Genomic DNA, 18,966 nt, shown 5'->3' on the forward strand with positions numbered 1-18,966 from the left:
ACCCTCTGCAGGCGTTTCCATTCTTAAAGCACAAACATGCTAATCCTCAACCTGTTGTGGCCTTTGCTGGTTGCCCTGCCCTCTGTTTCAAGTATAACTAAGATGAAGTGGAGATGGAATTAACTTTGTAAATCACCAACTGACCAAAGGGATAGGAGGTAACAGAGCAAGAAATTAATTTTGCCTTTCTCCACTCTCTTCCATCAGCTATTTAGAAGTCTTCCAGATGACCTTTGGAAGCCTTAAACATTTTAAGGAGAATTGGAGCTCCGACACATAAGAATCAATCAAAAGACTAATTGGTATGCAAGAGGCAATACCATCCCTCAGAAAAACGTGGGTTTGTGGCACAGGAAATGTGAAACAACTTTACAATCGAGTATTTTCTGTAACTCAACACAGAATCTAAGTCCACGTGGCATACTTTTATATTGAGTTGTTAATTATTAAGAAATGTGACTTGTGTACAAAAGAATATGCTTCAGAAAGGTACTGAGAATTGACTCGATTATAAATCAGTTTAACTAACTAAAAATACCCTTACCTTCACTAAGCCTTCTAACTAATACTCGATAATAAACAGGCACTTTCATCTATTTTTCTTACATTACAGTCAGTGAAGATAAACAAAGAAAAAAACCAAAACAAAATCAAATGACCTGCTTAGATGTTAACAGCTTGAACCATAAGCCCTGTTTTTAAGAAAATCATCGTTAGCTGCATATTTTATATGGTAATTGCACATAACCAGTTTATGAATAACAACAGCAGAGTTTTTCCCTTCTGATTTCAGTGCCACTTGAGCTATGCAGATTTCAAAAAGCTTATGAATATACAGATAAACAGAATTGTTCTGAACATCTGTAAGCAAAATATGAAAAGATGTTTCATACTGAATGAACATCCTGGGTTGTCTAACGCTGGCCAAAAATGGTGTATTTATGCATTGGGCTAATGCACCAAAATAGCTCAAAATCCTTCACGCACTCCAGAATGCCTTTTCAGATTTTCATCTCTATGGTTGTCACCACCAAATGTAAAAATAATTTTCCAGCACCGTATTCACAAGCTTCAAAGTAACTCAATTATCTCTTAAACATCAATTTAGCAAGGCAATACCACATCAACCGACGGGAGAATCTTCAAATGACCTGTCCCACATCTGAACAGGGTTACACTAACCCGATCCTTTCAGGCAGAAGCCTGACTTTCCTGCCGCCCTAAGGGAGAGGTGAATCGTGCTGCTCTTCAAGGCTTGTGGGTTTGGAGGTTTGCCCTTAGAGGCTTAAGTTTTCATGGAGTACGAACACAGTGTGGTAACAGCACCTGAGTGCTGTAAGAGAAATGGTGTCCCCCTCACGTAGGTTAACACTAGGTCTGCAGGTCACTTTTGCTTCCCGGTGAAGTCCATCGGATGAAGATCATGGCAGAAGATGGGGACACCACAGGTGTGAAAAACGGGCCTGTATTCACTTGAAGCAACACAACACTTCCTTTCTAAAAAATATACTAAAAGTATGAAGAAAAGAAAGACAGAGCGTTTTCTTGTTTTCTATAGAAGATACTTACTCAGCACTGACAGATTTAGTATAAAGAGCAAAGCAGGATATCGTATTGCAATCAACATGCTCCAATCCTCCATCTCAGTAATTCCTCAGTTTACAGGCATTTCAATACAGATGTTAGTGCCACGTTGCTGTAGACTTTAAGATCAATCGTATTTAAGGCAGTGTTGTCCTCAGAGGAGTCCAAACAAGATATTATTTAAGATCATTATGGAACATCCTAAATACACAAGAAGACGAAAACCTTTGTGGGCTTTATAAGCCAGTGTGCACGGAACGTATTCCTGTCCCTTTTGGTTGCTGGTACGTCAGCAAGCAGGAACTTTATTTCTTGCAGTGTAAGAAAGATCAGCTTTCTAAGCAGAAAGCCTGAGTGATCTTGTGGCCTTCTACCATGGATTGACTGTATCGGTGGATGAGGGAAGAGCAACTGATGTCATCTATCTATCTTGACTTCTGTAAGGCCTTTGACACGGTCCCACACAACATCCTTCTCTCTAAATTGGAGAGATACTGGTTTGATGGATGGACTATTCAATGGATAAGGAATTGGCTGCGTGGTGGCATCCAAAGACTTGCAGTCAACAGCTCAACGACCAAGCAGAGATCAGTAACAACTGGTGTCCCACAGGGGTCTATATTGGGATCCGTGCTGTTCAGTATCTTTATTAATGACATAGACAGTGGGATTGAGTGCACCCTCAACAAATTTGCAGGTAATACAAGCCAAGTGTGCAGCTGGTATGCTTGAGGGGAGGCATGCCATCCCGAGAGGCCTTGACAAGCTTGAGAAGTGGGCCAATGTGAACGTCATGAAGTTCACCAAGGCCAAGTGCAAGGTCCTGCACCCTGGTCAGGGCAATCAACAGTATCAGTACAGACTGAGAGATGAATGGATTGAGAGCAGTCCTGCAGAGCAGGACTTGGGGATATTGGCAGATGAAAAATTAGATATGAATGAGCAATGTAAGCTTGCAGTGCAGTTAGATAGCCAATCGTGTCCTGGGCTGCATAAAAACAAGCGTGGCCAGCAGGTCGAGGGAGGTTATTCTGCCCCTCTACTTCCCTCTTGTGAGACCCATCCCAGAGTATGGCATCCCACTCTGGGGTCCCTGTACAAGAAAGGCATGGGCCTGTTGGAGCAGGTCCAGGGTAGGGCCACCAAAATGGGCAGAAGGCTGGACCACCTCTCCTGTCAAGAAAGACTAAGAGAGTTGCTGTTCAGCCTGGAGAAGAGAAGACTCCAGGTAGACCTTACTGTATCTTTTCAATATATAAAGGGGCTTATTAGAAAGATGAAGAAAGCCTTTTTACCAAGGTCTGTAGTGACAGGAGAAGGAGTAATGGTTTTAAACTGGAAGAGGGTAGATTTAGATTAGATCTAAAGAAGAAATTTTTTACAGTGAGGGTGGTCAGAAACTGGAACAGGTTGCCCAGAGTAGTTGTAGATTTCCCGTCATTGGAAATGTTCAAGGTCAGGTTGGATGGAGGTTTGAGCAACCTGATCTAGTCAAAGATGTCCATTCCCACAGCAGGGGGGTGGTAGAGCTAGATGACCACTAAAGGTCCCTTCCAACCCAAACTATTCTATGTTTTTATGATTCTGTGGTATATAACATGCATGGATCAGATGACAGATACATGATCAAGAACACTGCATGCATCAAAGAATATCCAAGAACAAGAGATTGGAAAACTTTATGCCTCAGCAGGCACACATTCCCCTCCCTCCACAACATGTAGGCAGCACGTATGCACATAAATCACCAGTGCATGGCCCATATCTTTAGCTCCGAGAGAAGTATGGATAGTGAATGTACATATCGATACCTTCGATTTGAATTAGTTGTTCACATACAGGCATCCTGTTACTTTTGAGATGTCCAAGGGCAGCTGGGTCATCCCTGAAAATCTGTCAGCTGTGACTATAGGGTGGCACATGGCATATTCTCAGACATCTCAAATGGTGGGAGATCCTACATTTAGGCAACAAATCAAAAAACCCACCACTGGTTGATGTTTTGAGCGACCTTAGCACGGGGAAAAGAGTAACTCCACACCATATTGCCTGAGGTCTAGCTGACAATGCGCTTTTAGAAGAAGTGCTAAATGCTTCATCCAAAGAATTGTTGCTTTTTTTCTTCAGCACAGAGTGCCAGAAAGGTGTTGGACTAAAATAACTTTCCTGCACAGATTCTCAGGACTCCATGGGCTGAAATAAAGCTCAAAGACTTGCCAAGTAGATACTGTTTAGTGGCTCTGATGGCTCTGATGTCCTTTCTAGAGCTGGATTTAGAGGATGTGACTTTTAAGTGTTTACCGTAGATATGACCCTGCCAGAACACGTGAATAAGAAAGTGGCAATCACACAGTGCATAACTGAAGTATGCTATTTCGTAAGAACTGTTCCTCCCAGTGATAACTATGGCAACTAGAAGTAGTCAGATGGCAGTATCTTAGGGGAGCTTGTAAGAGATCTCTTTAAAGAGACTTCCAAAAAGTCTTTCAAAGATAAAAAAAACCTGCCAAAAAAAAAAAAATCACAATAAAATAGAGCTAAAGGAAGTTAAGTACGAAAAAAAATAGTAGGCAGAAATCAGTAAATTCTCCAACTCAGCTCAGCTGCGCAACTAGGAACAGAAACGTGTAGCACATACATATCCCAATTATGGTCACACAGACAAGGACATGAAACATGTGCTTATGCTTCTGGGTATCTCTGAGCAAAGAATCCTCCAGTGTCCAGCATCTGGAGGCATATAAACATCCATAATGCAAATGTGTATAAAAACAAGCACTAGTAAAATAACCTCAGCTGCGTTTTTGCACTTCAAATCTAACTTAAAAACCTATCAGAAAATAGACTTCAAAGATTTTTCCAATTTCTTTATTCTAGGATTCTTACTGTTTAATTTTTATTTTTGTTCACTATTGATAAAATGCAACGCATAAAGTAGCTAAAAAAAGCTTTCGAAGTATCTCAATCAAACGTAAAGCTCACAATACTACGGAGCTATTCTGAAATATAAAACCAGCCTATACTGCACAGAATCGAAAGAGATGGTACCTTTTTTCTACTTCCCTGATTACGCTATCTTGTCCCGCGTCCACATCGCCCCTTGGCCAACAGCCAGCACTCGGGATCATTGCAGAAACACTCAACAGTCCATCATAACTACCATCGGTGTACTGGAACTGCGAGTGCGTTGGGAAAGAGAAGTTGTGCTGCACATCCCTATTCTGTATAAATAATCTAATTATTTAATACCCAGGCCATTAAACAGAGTGGACAATAACTACCAGGGAGGTCTTGGACCATATATGTTTATAAAAATTACAGATAGTGCAGGCAAATGATGAAAGTACAAAATACAAGACTGCAAAAGTGTTAGGAAGCAATGGATCGCTTGGACAAACAAGACAGAGACAGGTATCATTCATCCTTCCATAAATGATGCTTTTCATTGTTATGTTTTGCAGTTCTGAGTATCTACGAATCAGCCAATGCTAAAGGCATGGTGACCTTTTTTTTTTGTTCTAGATATTTTTAAATTTCTATACACTAAACATTTTCATTCAGGAACATGCCGACTGCTATATGTTCCCACCAGAAATTCTCCCCAGTCTATATGTTTTCTTTGGCATTTTAAAGGCAATTTCTAATTATTACAGGGTTGTCTATAAAACAGATGCATTCGGACAATGCCCTTAATAGCCTGCTTTAACTTTTGGTCAGCCCTGAACTGGTCAGGCAGTTGGATCCTTGTAGGTCCCTCCAAGTGAAATAGTCTATTCTATTCTATACCACCTTAAAACCTCTCTTTTCACATTTTTTACTCTTTCCAGAAAGTTTCTGCTTTTTTGGATCCCTCAGCACTTCTGCACAGTTGCTAAAGTGTCCATTATTTGTTTGCGCCACGGAACTTTTTACACTCTTTCTATCCAGCGGATTGTCGGTGAGAAAAGCATATCAACTTCAGCATTTGGCATAAAAAGTGTTAACAAGAAAATAAGCCAAAAGAAAACCTCCAAGCTGTTCCCCACCAGCCAGTATAGGAAAGCAAGAATTTGCTTTAATAGCAACATTGGTCAGTTGGCTGCCAGTGGTTCTATGTTTTAGATCACAGAAAGAAACTTTACGGGGTTATTAGTCCCGTAGAAGGACTAGTATAAGAGCGCCATGAAAAATAAATGCAAGGGTTTGGTGTGGGAATGATAGGATGCCGTGCGTTGAACTGTATAAAAAATTAACAAATTAATAATAATAACGCAAATGAGAAATTTAGATTTCTCCATACAACCTCTTGGTTACATGGAAAGAAGAAGAATGAATGTGCGCTTTCTGATTTTTGTTCCTACTCAGACACAGACAAAAGTGAAAGCAAAATTTTTTCTAGAAAAGCTTTTTCTGAGGAACGCATTTGCATAATTTGAAACAGAATTCATTCCTGAAGAATTTTTTTTTTCTTTTTCCTCAGAATATTTATACATGCATTAACCCATTGTTAGGAGATAACAATGGGATGGGCATACCATACTTTTCATTACATTTTAGGATGCAAGGCCAATACCAGGGTTGACCAAACACCAAATCTCTTTAGTGGCTGCGGTCACTCATTTTACTTTTCATTGTCACTCATAATCTGACAGGATTCTACTCACAATCCTTAAAAACCAAAGAGAGAGACTTACCTGAACAGACCTCTTTGTAGGTAGGATTCGGAGTATACCCTCCCGCGTAACCCACTTGAGTGGAGTAGACTCCCTTCTGGCGCCAAAACTTCCTCTCGGCTCCCCAGAAACAGCCCATACCTGAATAACAAAGTACATATTGTCATGTCAAAATCTGCTCAATACTGAATCACTCATTGGCACATTAATTGATACAGTCCACAGTGGAATTAACATCTATAGCCAGCACACCGTGGTCAAATCTTTCCCAAGATTATGCATGGAGTAACTATACTGAGAAATGCATTCTGCATCACAGAACAACTCAAATAAAGCTTTATGTACGCTTCTGAATATTAACATCTCACAGAGGACAAATCCTATAAGGGTTCAAAGGCCCCAACAAGGAGAATTCTCATGCACGTAAAAAAAAAAAGTTACTTCAAAGGCAATTGCGCTATTTGTACAGCACCATTTTTACTTTAGTTGATTAGCAAGCTGTCAAAACACAATAATTTGTATTAATGGCAAACAGTTATTTAATTTTCTGCTTTCAGGCATATGCAGTCTTTAAAGGTGGCAGTAATAATGGATTAAATGATATGCTGCACAGGAGGAAAAATGCTTTTGTTTAACAATTTATGCAGGCGGATATTTGATGTTCAGACAAAATTTTGGTAGTCATTCGCCCACGTGGCCAATTATCAAAGGACATCAGACTGTCAACAGGTGTAAATGAGCAAAACTCCCCTGGCAATAGGAATCAAGCACATTCCATGAAATCCAAGGGGAAGGAAGAAACAAGACTAACATTCACAGTTCTCTGACAGCTTAAATAGTTAAGAAACATTAGCTACAATTTGGGGGACTCTCTAAAGCTGAACCGTGTCACATACACTCTAGTATTGGTTAGCTTATCCTTGATTATGGATGATCTATTTTCTCTTTCAATGACAACATACCTCCTTTTACTCCTCACTTACTGAAACATTTGGAATAAAAGGCAGTAAAAATAAGCTAAATATTAAATACACTTAGAAATCAATGATCCGTGATGGATTTTCTATTGACAATACTGCAGATATGAGGGGTTAAAAAATTACAGAAATGTTCCTTCCAAGTACAACTAGAACAAAGCAGTCCCTTCTACCAGCTATGATGGCTCACAAACGCATGTTCTTTCTTTGAAACTTCAGAGATTAACTTCACATTAAGGTCGCAATGGACCAAAAATTACAGAAGTAATGACCGAGATTCCTCCTTCTAATTCAGGTGCTCAAGGAAGCCACATAAATTGGGAGGCTCGTCTGCTCCTGGAGACCATGGGTAGAGGAAGGCATCTCCTGAGGACAATTCAGCCCCCAGAAGATATAAATTGCTGATCACATTGCAGTCATTCTCCCTTGACTACAGAGATAGCTATGGCTATTAGACTTGGGTTCCTCAGCTAAATTAGGCTGGCGGCAAACTGCTGTAGGACCTCTCTTGAAATTCCCTCCCACTTTTGCAGAAAGAACAATCCAGGATTCTAATTCGAGAGAGTTTTCAGGCACTGACACATCACCTATCTAACGGAGACTTAAACTAGAGTGTATTTCTGTACCTGATGTCATTATTTTATCTCAGTTAAGTCTGAGAAGTTCTCCAGCACATATGCCCTTAGGTCGAGTCAATTGATATTGAGTGAGACGGGTTTCACACATCACACTGCTGATGGCGCACAGTACAAACGGCAGCTGTGGTCCCGTCATTGTCCAAATCAAGAGCGTAACTAGAGAACATCAGCAATCCCTGACGCTCAGGTTTCCTTCCCACGGAAGTCAGAGGATGTATAAGGGGGACAGCGCACGCCCCTGTGTGGCGGTGCAACTCCCCGCCCCCTTTCAGGCCCCTCGGTACTTGGCGCGATTTCCTCCCCACATGGGCCACTCAATAATACAATGGAGCGGAACAATACATAACGGTCTGACATGAAAAAAAGAAAAGGTGGAGAGCAACGGACTAGAAACCTACGGCAGCCCCTTAGTGTACCCGTCCCCCATGGCTCCTACCACTTGAAAAATGGTAACTATAATCGATCACTCCTGACAACATATGGAGTGCGACCACAGAGGGGGAGGTACCAGGACCCCAAGTCCTAGCAAGTCCTGGGCTTGTGCAACCGGTAGAAAGTACCGGAATAGTCCATTGTCCGAGCTGGGCCAGAGTGGAAAAGTACCTCATGAAAGTCAATTATCTCGGATCCTATAAGTAGCGATTCCAGTAAAGACCCTTTGAGCTCTTCTGGATTGCAGCGGGCTGCGGCCAGTACCTGTCCTGAGTGGGGATGCCGCTCAGCCTGACACCTTGAGGACTAGAAGGCCAGGACAAGAAAATCCTTCTTCAGCCTCAACTACTGCCCATTGAGGAACACCGATGCATCGTGAGTATTCACCCTAAATTCGAGTAAGGGAAGTTTTGGCCATAGGCTAGCTCGCCTCTTTCCATCCACCTCTCCACCTATATGTTTGTGATATACACGTTATCTTTATGGATGTGGATGTTCTTCTCTCCATCCATGCACATGTAGGACTTAAAAGCTGTACCTTTCGGCTTCTTAGGGCCACCTGCTATTAAGAAATTCCCGACCCCAGCAATCGGAGACCTCTGTGTGTGTGTGTGTGCGCGCATGCACGTGCACACACGTGTTTGTATGTTTTGCTTATATATATATCTCTGTGCTTTTGCTTATATGTATATGTAATGATTGGGGATATCTCATAGTAGGTTAGTGTGAATCTTGCAGTCTTCAAATTTGTAATTAAAAGTCACTGCTTAGTTATTTTGTTAAATCACTTTGTAAGCCTTTAAATCGGTTAATGATACAGCGCTGCTAAAATTGAACCTCTTGATCTACCTCAAATCACTAATAAAGTTTGAACCGCGACTAAATCATAACCGTGTCAAATACTTCCATCCGCGACACCATGTCTCATCCCAACAGTCGGGTCACAGATGAGAGGGAGCCTGGAGCAGTGACCTGGGAAGCGCTCCTCAGTCCATTGTGAAGACAGCCTTTGAACACATCGTTTAGACATAGACTTTGAGTCTTTAACCAAATAACTGCTTAGAAGTATACTTTTATCCATGTTTCTCATACGTTCACGTAAAATCACATGTGAACACAGGTTGTGTCTGCAAGTTCCTTGTAAAAATGCCAAATGCATCCTGCCAAAATTCCTGCCACAGCACATTTGAGTGATGTGAAGCACGTAGGCAATACTCGGTAACGATATTTTAACACGGAGGGTATGCGAAGTCTTGACTTTTTCATACTGAAGGGGCATATGGAACCAAAGTTCAGAGGCAAACGTGAACATGCACAGCTTGGGGTAGGAGGACAAATTTCTGTTAAAATAAAACCCTTGAGCTTCATGAATCCTGTCTACAGTTCTTTTCTCCTCATCCCCAGGCTTAGAGATGTAGCTAGGTCTCCATATTACGTCTTCATACTGCTTTATCCATGGAAAATTTTGGAGGCATTGCAGAATTAGACTGTGATGAAGAACCTATTTGAATAGCTCCTCTGATTTTGCTAAAGTCAACACAGAAGAGAAAACACAATTTTAAAAAAACATGACTGGGACAACTGTTTAATTATGTGAAAGGCCTGTTTATACCAAGTCTATCACAGGTCCCAAAAAAGATATTTCCATTCCACTGCAAGCTAAGGAAAAGTTAGGAACACAGCTCTTCCACGGCCATCCAGTCTGCTCTAACAGACTTTGTTCCTTCTGATAATCATAATTTACTCTGTCAACAAAAGAAAATTTTGTGTTTAGATATGCAACCCCAAAAGAGGAAGGAGGCAGGATCCGCTTATATCTCATCTATCTTAAATTTAATATTAACTACACACACTGCACAGTTATTCTGCTTATTTTTTTAGAACTGCCTAAACTTGGTGGTCTCAGAATTCATCAGATTCTTCCCTACTTTCCATGACAGTGTTCACCCAAACATGTTGTCCTGAAAAAACAGGCGCCTTTCAGTAGTTTTCTGGGGATTGGACGTAGGCAGAGAGCAGAAGAGGGCATTGGAGCTCACATAGAAGTGGGCAGACTTAGGCTGTCTTAGACTGCTTCCAAGGGAGCTTTTTATTGGTTTTGTGGGTTGTCGGTTAGATCCCAAGTCTGTACCCGCATGCAAAGCACAGAAAATAAACTTCAGCCCAACACCAATACCTCAGTGCTTTGCATCCTTAATATCACAAGGGAAGTTTGAGCTCCAGCTGCCTAAAATCCCAGGTGTGTCTGCAGCAGGTCACACCAAGACCCTTGCAGGAAGGACTCCAGCTAATTTATCAAACTATCATTGGCTGGACATGCATGCTGAGGGGTGGGGAATGAGCTATGCCATCTATGCCAGGAACTGTACAGACCCAAAATTGTTCCCACAACGTATTCCTAGGATCACACCTGAGTGCAAATGAGTAACCCAAAATTAAGGACACAACCCCAATTCAAGTTTGAGTTCAAGGAGACCCCACCTGGAATATTGCATCCTGCTCTGGAGCCCTCAACATAAGAAGGACATGGACCTCGGAGCACGGCCAGAGGAGGACCACAAAGATGGTCAGAGGGCTGGAGCACCTCTCCTATGAAGACAGGCTGAGAGACTTGGGGTTGCTCATCCTGGAGAAGGCTCCAGGGAGACCGTATAGCAGCTTTCCAGTATCCGAAGAGCACCTATAAGACAGCTGGAGTGGGACTTTTAACAAGGACATGTAGGGATAGGATGAGGAATGGCTTTAAACTGGAAGAGGGGAGATTTAGAATAGATATTAGGAAAAAATTTTCACCCTGAGGGTGGTGAGGCACTGGAACAAGTTGCCCAGGGAAACTGTGGAGACCCCATCCCTGGAGATGTTCAAGGCCAGGTTGGATGGGACTTTGAGCAACCTGGGCTGGGGGGAGGTGTCCCTGCCCAGGGCAGGGGGGTTGGAACGGGATGATCTTTAAGGTCCCTTCCAACTCCAACCGTTCTATGATTCTATGCTTCAGATATAGGCCCAACTTCAAATATAAAATAGAAGTGCTCATTCATTTCCTATTTATTTCAAGAATTTTAATGCTCAATAAATCCCTAACTGCACTGTCTGAAAATACTAATCATCATGGTAGTGGTCACTGACTCTCTTTGATCAATAACTATTCTTTAGGATTCTCCCGTTGATAGCCCTCTCTGACCTGCTGGTTTGACCTAGTGGCCTAGATCCTCATCATGGTTTCTTTCACTTTTTCTTCTTCCAGTTTATGTCTGAATTCATTCTGCCCTCCTTCCTCTGAGAGACAGACATTTTATTCTCTTGGTGAACTATTCTCATCATTTCTCAAGTACGCTGGCACCTTGCACTAACAATAAATCCTCACATCCATGAGAACAGATAAAATTGAAATCTTTGTCATAATAAAACAACCTGCTAGTAAAGGGACATAATTTACAACAATACCATACTAAATTGCTTTCCACAGTATTAATACATTCAGCGGTTGATGTTTGTTATTCTGCTAAAGTGGTGCCACGTTCTACAGAGAAATTGTCACAAGGAAAGAAATATTAACAATAAAACCCCACATAATATTCCGGAGTTAAGACACATCAGCTCATGGAATGCCTGTTCTTCAGAGCACTGGCTGCCTTATGCCACGTTGAACATGAACACCGATTACTAAAATAGGGCAATAATCTCAGTTCAAGACTTCACGTGCTCTTGTAGTACAAAAAGAAAAAAAAGTTTATTTTCCCTATTTATTACTACTTTAGTAAAAAACCTGAAGATATAAATAAATGAAACAAATAATTAAATAAAACTCAGAGGAAAAAAAAAAAAACAGTAGGAAAAGAAACATAAAAGCAAAATAAGCCACCCACATTATTATAATTTGAAACTAGAAAACATGAACGTGATTTTAAACTACTCATGAAATAATTTGCATAATCCCCAGTCCTGGTGAAGTGAGTGCAGCTTTAGAGTGAGATAGAGAGCTTCCGGAGGCATTCCTAAGAGAAAGGAAAAAAAAGGAAATACTGGGGAATGTACTCATGTTCCCAGAAAAAGTAGGATTTGTACATAATGGATATTGCCGAAGAGTGTTTAAGCCTTGAAGATATTTGTCACTTTCTAATTGCTAATTTGTAAAACAAAAACTATTCTTTTAGTGATGGGTTTTGACTGACTCTTAATTGGAATTTCAAAAGGTATTTAAAGACTTTTTTGCTTTTGAACTTCAATACCAAACCGATTCAATTGGCAATCTTTAAAGGTTCATTCGTCCCTATAAACAATATTAATCATACAATTTGGGAATGAATGCTAGTACCCCTATTCCCTTCGAGCATCCACATCCATTTTCCCAAACTATTCTCTTCATATATCTATACACATATATATCTTCTGAACAACTCTTTTTGTACACAGCCTGACGCTCAGCCAAGGAACGTGTGTTTCCATAGGCAACCCAGATTATTTGCATATTTGTTAAAAAATAGTTAGCATAAGATGAAGTATTTTTCTAAAATAATGAAAGCAAAGCGTTCCTTTGATAAGAGACAAGCATCCCGTTGTAAAAGATAATCTGCAATAATTTTGAAATATTCACAGAGCGAAACCGAGCAGAATTGAACCCCAGGTGTTCACTTTCTAGTGAGATGAATAGTTTAAAGATTACGTTAACCATATTGATTAGGTCTCCATTGACTGCAACAGGAGCTCAGACATTCAGGGACTAATTTATTTGCCTAAATTGAGACATCCGGGGTCATTTGAGGCGCCTTAGGGTATCTAACACATCTATCGACACTAGGCTGATGACACAGGACTCGGGAGAGACACGTGCCTTTCTTGAAAGGCATCCCGAGGCCAGGCAAAATGCTCCTGCCCATCTCACACCCAACTGGTGGCATATTTTAAGGCAAGAGAAACAAGCCCATACCCCATACGCAGACGTGACAAAAACCTGAAAGTCTTTGAATCTGTAGTTGAATCAAATCCCCCAAAACATAGCGATTTGTGTCCGAAAGTTGCCTGTTTCTCTCCCGCAACTACAACGAGACCAGCATGACTAGCTCAGATGCGGTAGTCTATGCTGCGGCATAACCCATATGAATCCTAAGCAAAATTACTAATTAAAAAGTTATCTATCCTCGTATTAATGTTTGATTCTTTGTGTACTGCGTGCAATAGACACAGAAACAAACAAACAAAAAAAAACAGATTGGAAAACTTGTTTGAAACTTCTGCAACGTTCAAGACGTTTGCCACTCCTACAAGAAGCCGCGTGGTCCTGCAGAGGTAACCTTTACTCACCGCCATTCTCAGCCCCTTCTCCAACATCCCTTCTTTGAACAACACTCTGTTTCCACGCAGGTTCCCTGATGTAAATTCCTATTTATGATTCCATTATGTAAATCAGCAGAAACGGCAAATTTGCATCAGAAGGGCATTCCTGATCCAAACTAAAACCTCACAAGACGTACTCATTCTGCGCTAATTAAAGTCTATTAAGTTCTGAGCTCCATAGCTGCTGATGCTTCAGGGACCCTCAGCCTTCCATTGAAAGAAACTCACAGCAGGTGTATTGGGTTTATATACCGGCTAATTTTTATATTTTCTCTGAAACATGCACACGTATAGGGAATTTTCATTTGTGGAGCATTTTTTTAATGCCTTTGTCCTTTACCTTTGTGGTCTGTCCTTCTCCGCTGGGCATCAGGTGCATACACAACCTGACTTGTGCCTCTCTACCCAACGACCTTTCGCTCCTGCCAGCTTTATTTACAGGCGTTCTCTCTCCCCTGCCCTCCCAGCAGCCCGACAGGACATCCGGAAGACTCTTTTTGTCACATTCTGAAGAATGAACGCATTATTCCACTGGCATGCCAAGTCTTTTCTGGCCCACCGCCTGCGATCCCTCCACCCACACTTCAAGGCACTTTTCCATGCAGCAGATTAGGAAGCTGTTTCCATGCCAGGTTGATAGCAATGCTTCACTGCAGAAGATGAACTGCAAAGGATACGGATCCCGCTCCTCCTTCTGTTAACGGGATTTTAGAATTTACGATTCCACTGAGTAGGGGAAAATGTCAGTTTTAAATATATACTCAGAAAAATAAAACCTGCTGGTACGCTGAAAGAACAAAGAGCAAGGTGCCCTGGAAACCTCATCCCTAACCCCAGATCAGAGGAAGGAGTGGGACAAGATCTATCCGAAGCTCGGGAGCACGCTAGAGACAGGAGACCAGCTCCGGTGCCAGCTCATGTTCTGAAACCCGAGAAGCACTGATTCTGCCAGCTGCTCAAACGCTACAGTACCCAGCCAAAAAGTAGCTGGGGGCACAGGCTGCTCCTATACGTTGAAGCAGTAAAGGACAGCCAACAGTACATCCCACCGGCCTACCTCAATGCATCTCGCTCGAGCCAGCAGCTCTCCGGGAGCCGAAGACACAGCTGCCAGTATCCCCGCTTCTCTTGGCCAGTAGAGGACTTGGCCCAAATTTTGAATACGATTGATTTAGTTACCTCTATAAAATCTGGAGAAGGAAATGCTCAGCTGCTTTGAACTGAAATGATTTTTTTTTTCCCCCAATTGGAAAGGAATAAATTGAACCTCAGCAAGTTACATACCTATATAATAATGCTCATTTCACACGTTTCCGCCAAATACTCTGATTGGCGTTTTTCTCTTTAAAAAATGGTGTGGAGCAGTTGGTACAGCTGATTGATTGAAGTCAGTCCAAGGACTGATATTTCTCAGTACCGAGCCAAAGAGATATTTATGCTGTGTGCTCTGAAACTGTGGGGACCATTAATTTTTAGTACTTCGCAGGTTGAAGGGGGTGACTTGGCTTCACCATGAAAGGTCAGCATGAGACCTTGGTAGGCACCATCGTGTTCCCTCCCCCAAAGAGAAGATGGGTAAGCAGGCAACAAGGAAGCTGTGATGGGACCCAGCAGACTCCCAGTTTGGGCAATTAGGAGACCAGGATGTCCTGGCAACCCAGGAGAACATCCAGCCTGCATCTAGTCTATACTCAGTAGTTGTACACCTGGTTGCAATCATTTTTCTTGATTTTATGTAACTCAGTAGCACCAGACTTCCAGAAAGGTAAATTTTTGTTCTCTACAGGGAAATATGCCGGTCCCTTTGGCTTCGCTGGGGTTGTGGACACAAATCTAAAAGCAGAACTGGATCTCATGATCACATGTAAAGTGAGTGACTACAGCTTTGGTGAACGCTTTCATACCGCATGTGCACTTACACAACAGTTAATAAGGGCCTGAAAATCTAAAATGATGAAAGCTCATCAGCACCAAGATAAAAATACAGCATGAATTACCCCAGAGTCTTTGCTCTAAATTTTTTCAAATTCCTGTCGAGAATCTGGAAAGAATTCCAGATTCAGACTGAAATGCGATATTGTCTTTTACATAACATTGTAATACGAAGGGTGCTTCGGTGAGCCTTCTGGATGCATATAGGATTAATGTTATCAATCAGGATTTAAAGTAAAATTGTATTATTGATGTCTTTAGAGGTTTAGCATGCAGCAACCACAGAATATTTGAGCAATCACAGAATATTTGAGATCACTGGAAAACAATCAACTAGGAAATGGTTGGGAGGAGTATAAAAAAACTGAAACAGAGAACAAGCTCAGCTGAAAGAAATAAAACTCCTGATGACAGATGGCATTAAGCGGATGATCTTCCTAGATAAGCGTTGGCTCTAATGCTACAACAGGGTTGATAAATATGTTGAACAGCTTGCCTGGGGCAAGTCAAACAAAGCCCTCGGCAAGAAATTTAAAATGCAGTTTGCCTAACAGAGCAACTAAAGAGGAATTTCTTGGCTCACCATTTTGCCAAGATGTGTTCTGTTCACACTGCATGAATTCCCAGAGAAACTGTTGGGTTTGCTTCTTTTTCCATAGGAGAAGCAGAAGCCTCATGTTCATTCAAATTAACAAATGGCCAGGCAATTCATTTCTGCCTGTACGGGAGCTGCTGACATTCCAAGTGCGTGTGGGCACGTGTTTGTGTATGTATGTATGTATGTTTGTATAAAATCTGCACAACAGATTAGAATTATTGTAAAAGGAAAAGCAGACTACCATAATAGAAAGGGAATATTTTACTGTCAAGAGAAAAACTGCCATGTTTTCAGCATGAAAAATATGCGTAACATGTCATAAGTATAAGTACGACTTTTGAAAAACCCTATAAGACAACAGCACTCAAACTGGGAAAAGCACAAGGGAGAGAAAATGATTCTTAAAATGTGTTTATTCAATCCATCACGAAAGCATGTTACAAGTTATAAATAATACAAAATCAACAGGATTTAAATAAAACTGAAGCCAGTATCAAGAATGTTAATAAGGCACAAACCGCAGTTGCTCTAAACTTCACAGTTATAGACGTTTCAGATATTCCCATTTAAATGCAATTTTGATCTTAACCAGCAGAGAGCAGGGATATACACAAGTCAGTGTATCAAAATACTTTCAAAGATGGCCTTATTCGCTGCCTTTCCCCACCCAATAAGCAGGAATACTTAAACCAATTTCATCCTGATTGTCAATAAAAGTGTTCTCTGGTGAGTCCACATAATAAGAAAATTCCATCATCAAAATCCTCTGTTGGGAAACTTCTTGCCTCTAATTGCCAGAAACTGGAAGATAGGGCCCATTTAAAAAAATAATTTCCGCTGATCTGAAATCACACACTGGGTGGAGAATATGTAAAAGCAGTAGAGGCCAAACCTTCTGACCTTCAGAGATGCACCAGACTGTCCTTCTACCCGTGACACCTACCTGCACCCAGCAGAGCTGCGAGGACAACTGTGCGACATAACTGCCACCTGTGAGCTGCACCTGAACCGTTCGGAAGCACATCTTGGGTCTAAAGAATTATAACTAACACTGTGAATCATTACAGAATCACAGCATCCCACACTGGTGAGGGTTGGAAGGGCACTCTGGAGCTCCCCCAGTGCCACCCCCCCGCCAGAGCAGGGGCACCTCCAGCAGTGGCACAGGACACCTCCAGGCGGGTTTGGAATGGCTCCACAGTGGGAGACTCCCCCCCTCTCTGGGCAGCTGTGCCAGTGCTCTGCCACCCGCACAGGAGAGAAGTCCCTCCTCGGGTTGAGATGGAACTGCCTATGGTCAAGTTTGTGCCCGTTCCCTCTTGTCCTGTCACTGGGCACCACTGAACAAAGACTGTTCCCATCCCCCCGGCACCCGCCCTTGAAGGATTGATAAACATTGATAAGATCCCCCTTCAGTCTTCTCTTCTCCAGACTGCAAAGCCCCGAGTCCCTCAGCCTTTCCTGATAACAAAGACGCTCCAGTCCCCTCACCACCTTTGTAGCCTTTTGCTGGACCCTCTCCAGCAGTTCCCTGTCCTTCTTGACCCGGGGAGCCCTGAACTGGACACAATATTCCAGATGTGGCCTCACCAGGGCAGAGCAGAGCAGAGGGGGAGGATGACCTCCCTCGCCCTGCTGGCCACACTCTGCTTGATGCCCCCCAGGATGCCATTGGCCTTCTTGGCCACCAGGGCACATTGCTGGCTCGTGGGCATCCTGTTGGCCACCAGGACTCCCAGGTCCCTTTCCACAGAGCTGCTCTCCAGCAGGTTAGCCCCCAGCCTGTACTGGTGCACGAGGTTATCCCTCCCCAGATGCAGTACCCTACACTTGTCCTTGTTGAATCCCATTAGGTTTCTCTCTGCCTGTCCAGGTCACACTGGAAGGCAGCACAGCCTTCTGGCATGTCAGCCACGCCTCCCAGTTTTGTGTCATCAGCAAACTTGCTGATGGTACACTCTATCCCTTCATCCAGGTCATTGATGAATATTCCTAAAAATGAATAGGAAGAGAAGTAGACCTTGCAAGCATGAAGGAAGCCAACTGCTTCTGCAGCTCTGCCTTCTTCCCTAGTCTTGGGGTACAGGCTTTAGTCCTAATCAGTCTTCCACATGTATTTGTTCTGCATTAACCACACTCAGCATTTTCTTAATTAGGAGAGAAAGGTAAAAGAGTTGGAAGATGTGCAGGGTTCATTAGGCCCAAACAGAGACATACAATTCACAGGCTTTACTTCCCAGCTCCCAAGTGGATACCAGTGTGCGAACATGCCATGGGAGGACGCCTAGCAGCAGACGTTTGGATCTGGTGAACCAGGTTTCCTGCCTCCTCTAGAAAGCAAATACTTAAACAGTAATTCACATGCATTTAGCTCCTTTCATCCAAAAAACATCAAAGCATAATTAAGCCTCACGTGAACCGTAATTTATGAATTATTACTTTAAGTGCTCCACAACTGAGGTATGAGTGGTCCCAAAGCAAAGTAAAGAATCCCCTTTGGAAAAATACCAAAAGATCCCAACTAAAAGCTCTTTGTTTAAAATATCTCTTTTTTCATGCTGTGACTACTGGGTGATAGAAACACCACTTCATAAAACTATGTATTTTCTAACTTTTTCATTCCTGTATTTTGGTTGGTTTGTATCCTTCAGTAAAACTTTGTCTAGATAAAATGTAACAAGTTTCATCTTAGTTGTCTTCTTTCAGTGGAATGCAGCTGCAATATAGTAATGTGGAAAATAAGACAAAATAGAGAAGTGATTCCAAAAATAGAGAAAATCTTGATTTGTGATCGCTTTAACATGTTGAGCCAGACATAC

General features: G+C 42.1%; 1 protein-coding gene across 1 annotated transcript in view; it reads right to left on the reverse strand.

Annotated features, from left to right (window-relative positions):
- Positions 1-18,966, reverse strand: part of MSRA (methionine sulfoxide reductase A) — a gene marked incomplete at its 5' end in the record, with an annotated part of 315,775 nt that overhangs the window by 163,142 nt on the left and 133,667 nt on the right. The window contains one exon of the mRNA XM_082481564.1: positions 6,258-6,377. Within this exon, the coding sequence (XP_082337690.1) occupies positions 6,258-6,377 (120 nt within the window). The remainder of the gene's footprint in view (positions 1-6,257; positions 6,378-18,966) is intronic.

The sequence above is a fragment of the Vanellus vanellus genome (assembly GCF_965231255.1).
Source record: "Vanellus vanellus genome assembly, chromosome: 3".
In the NCBI taxonomy this organism is placed as follows: Eukaryota; Metazoa; Chordata; class Aves; order Charadriiformes; family Charadriidae; genus Vanellus; species Vanellus vanellus.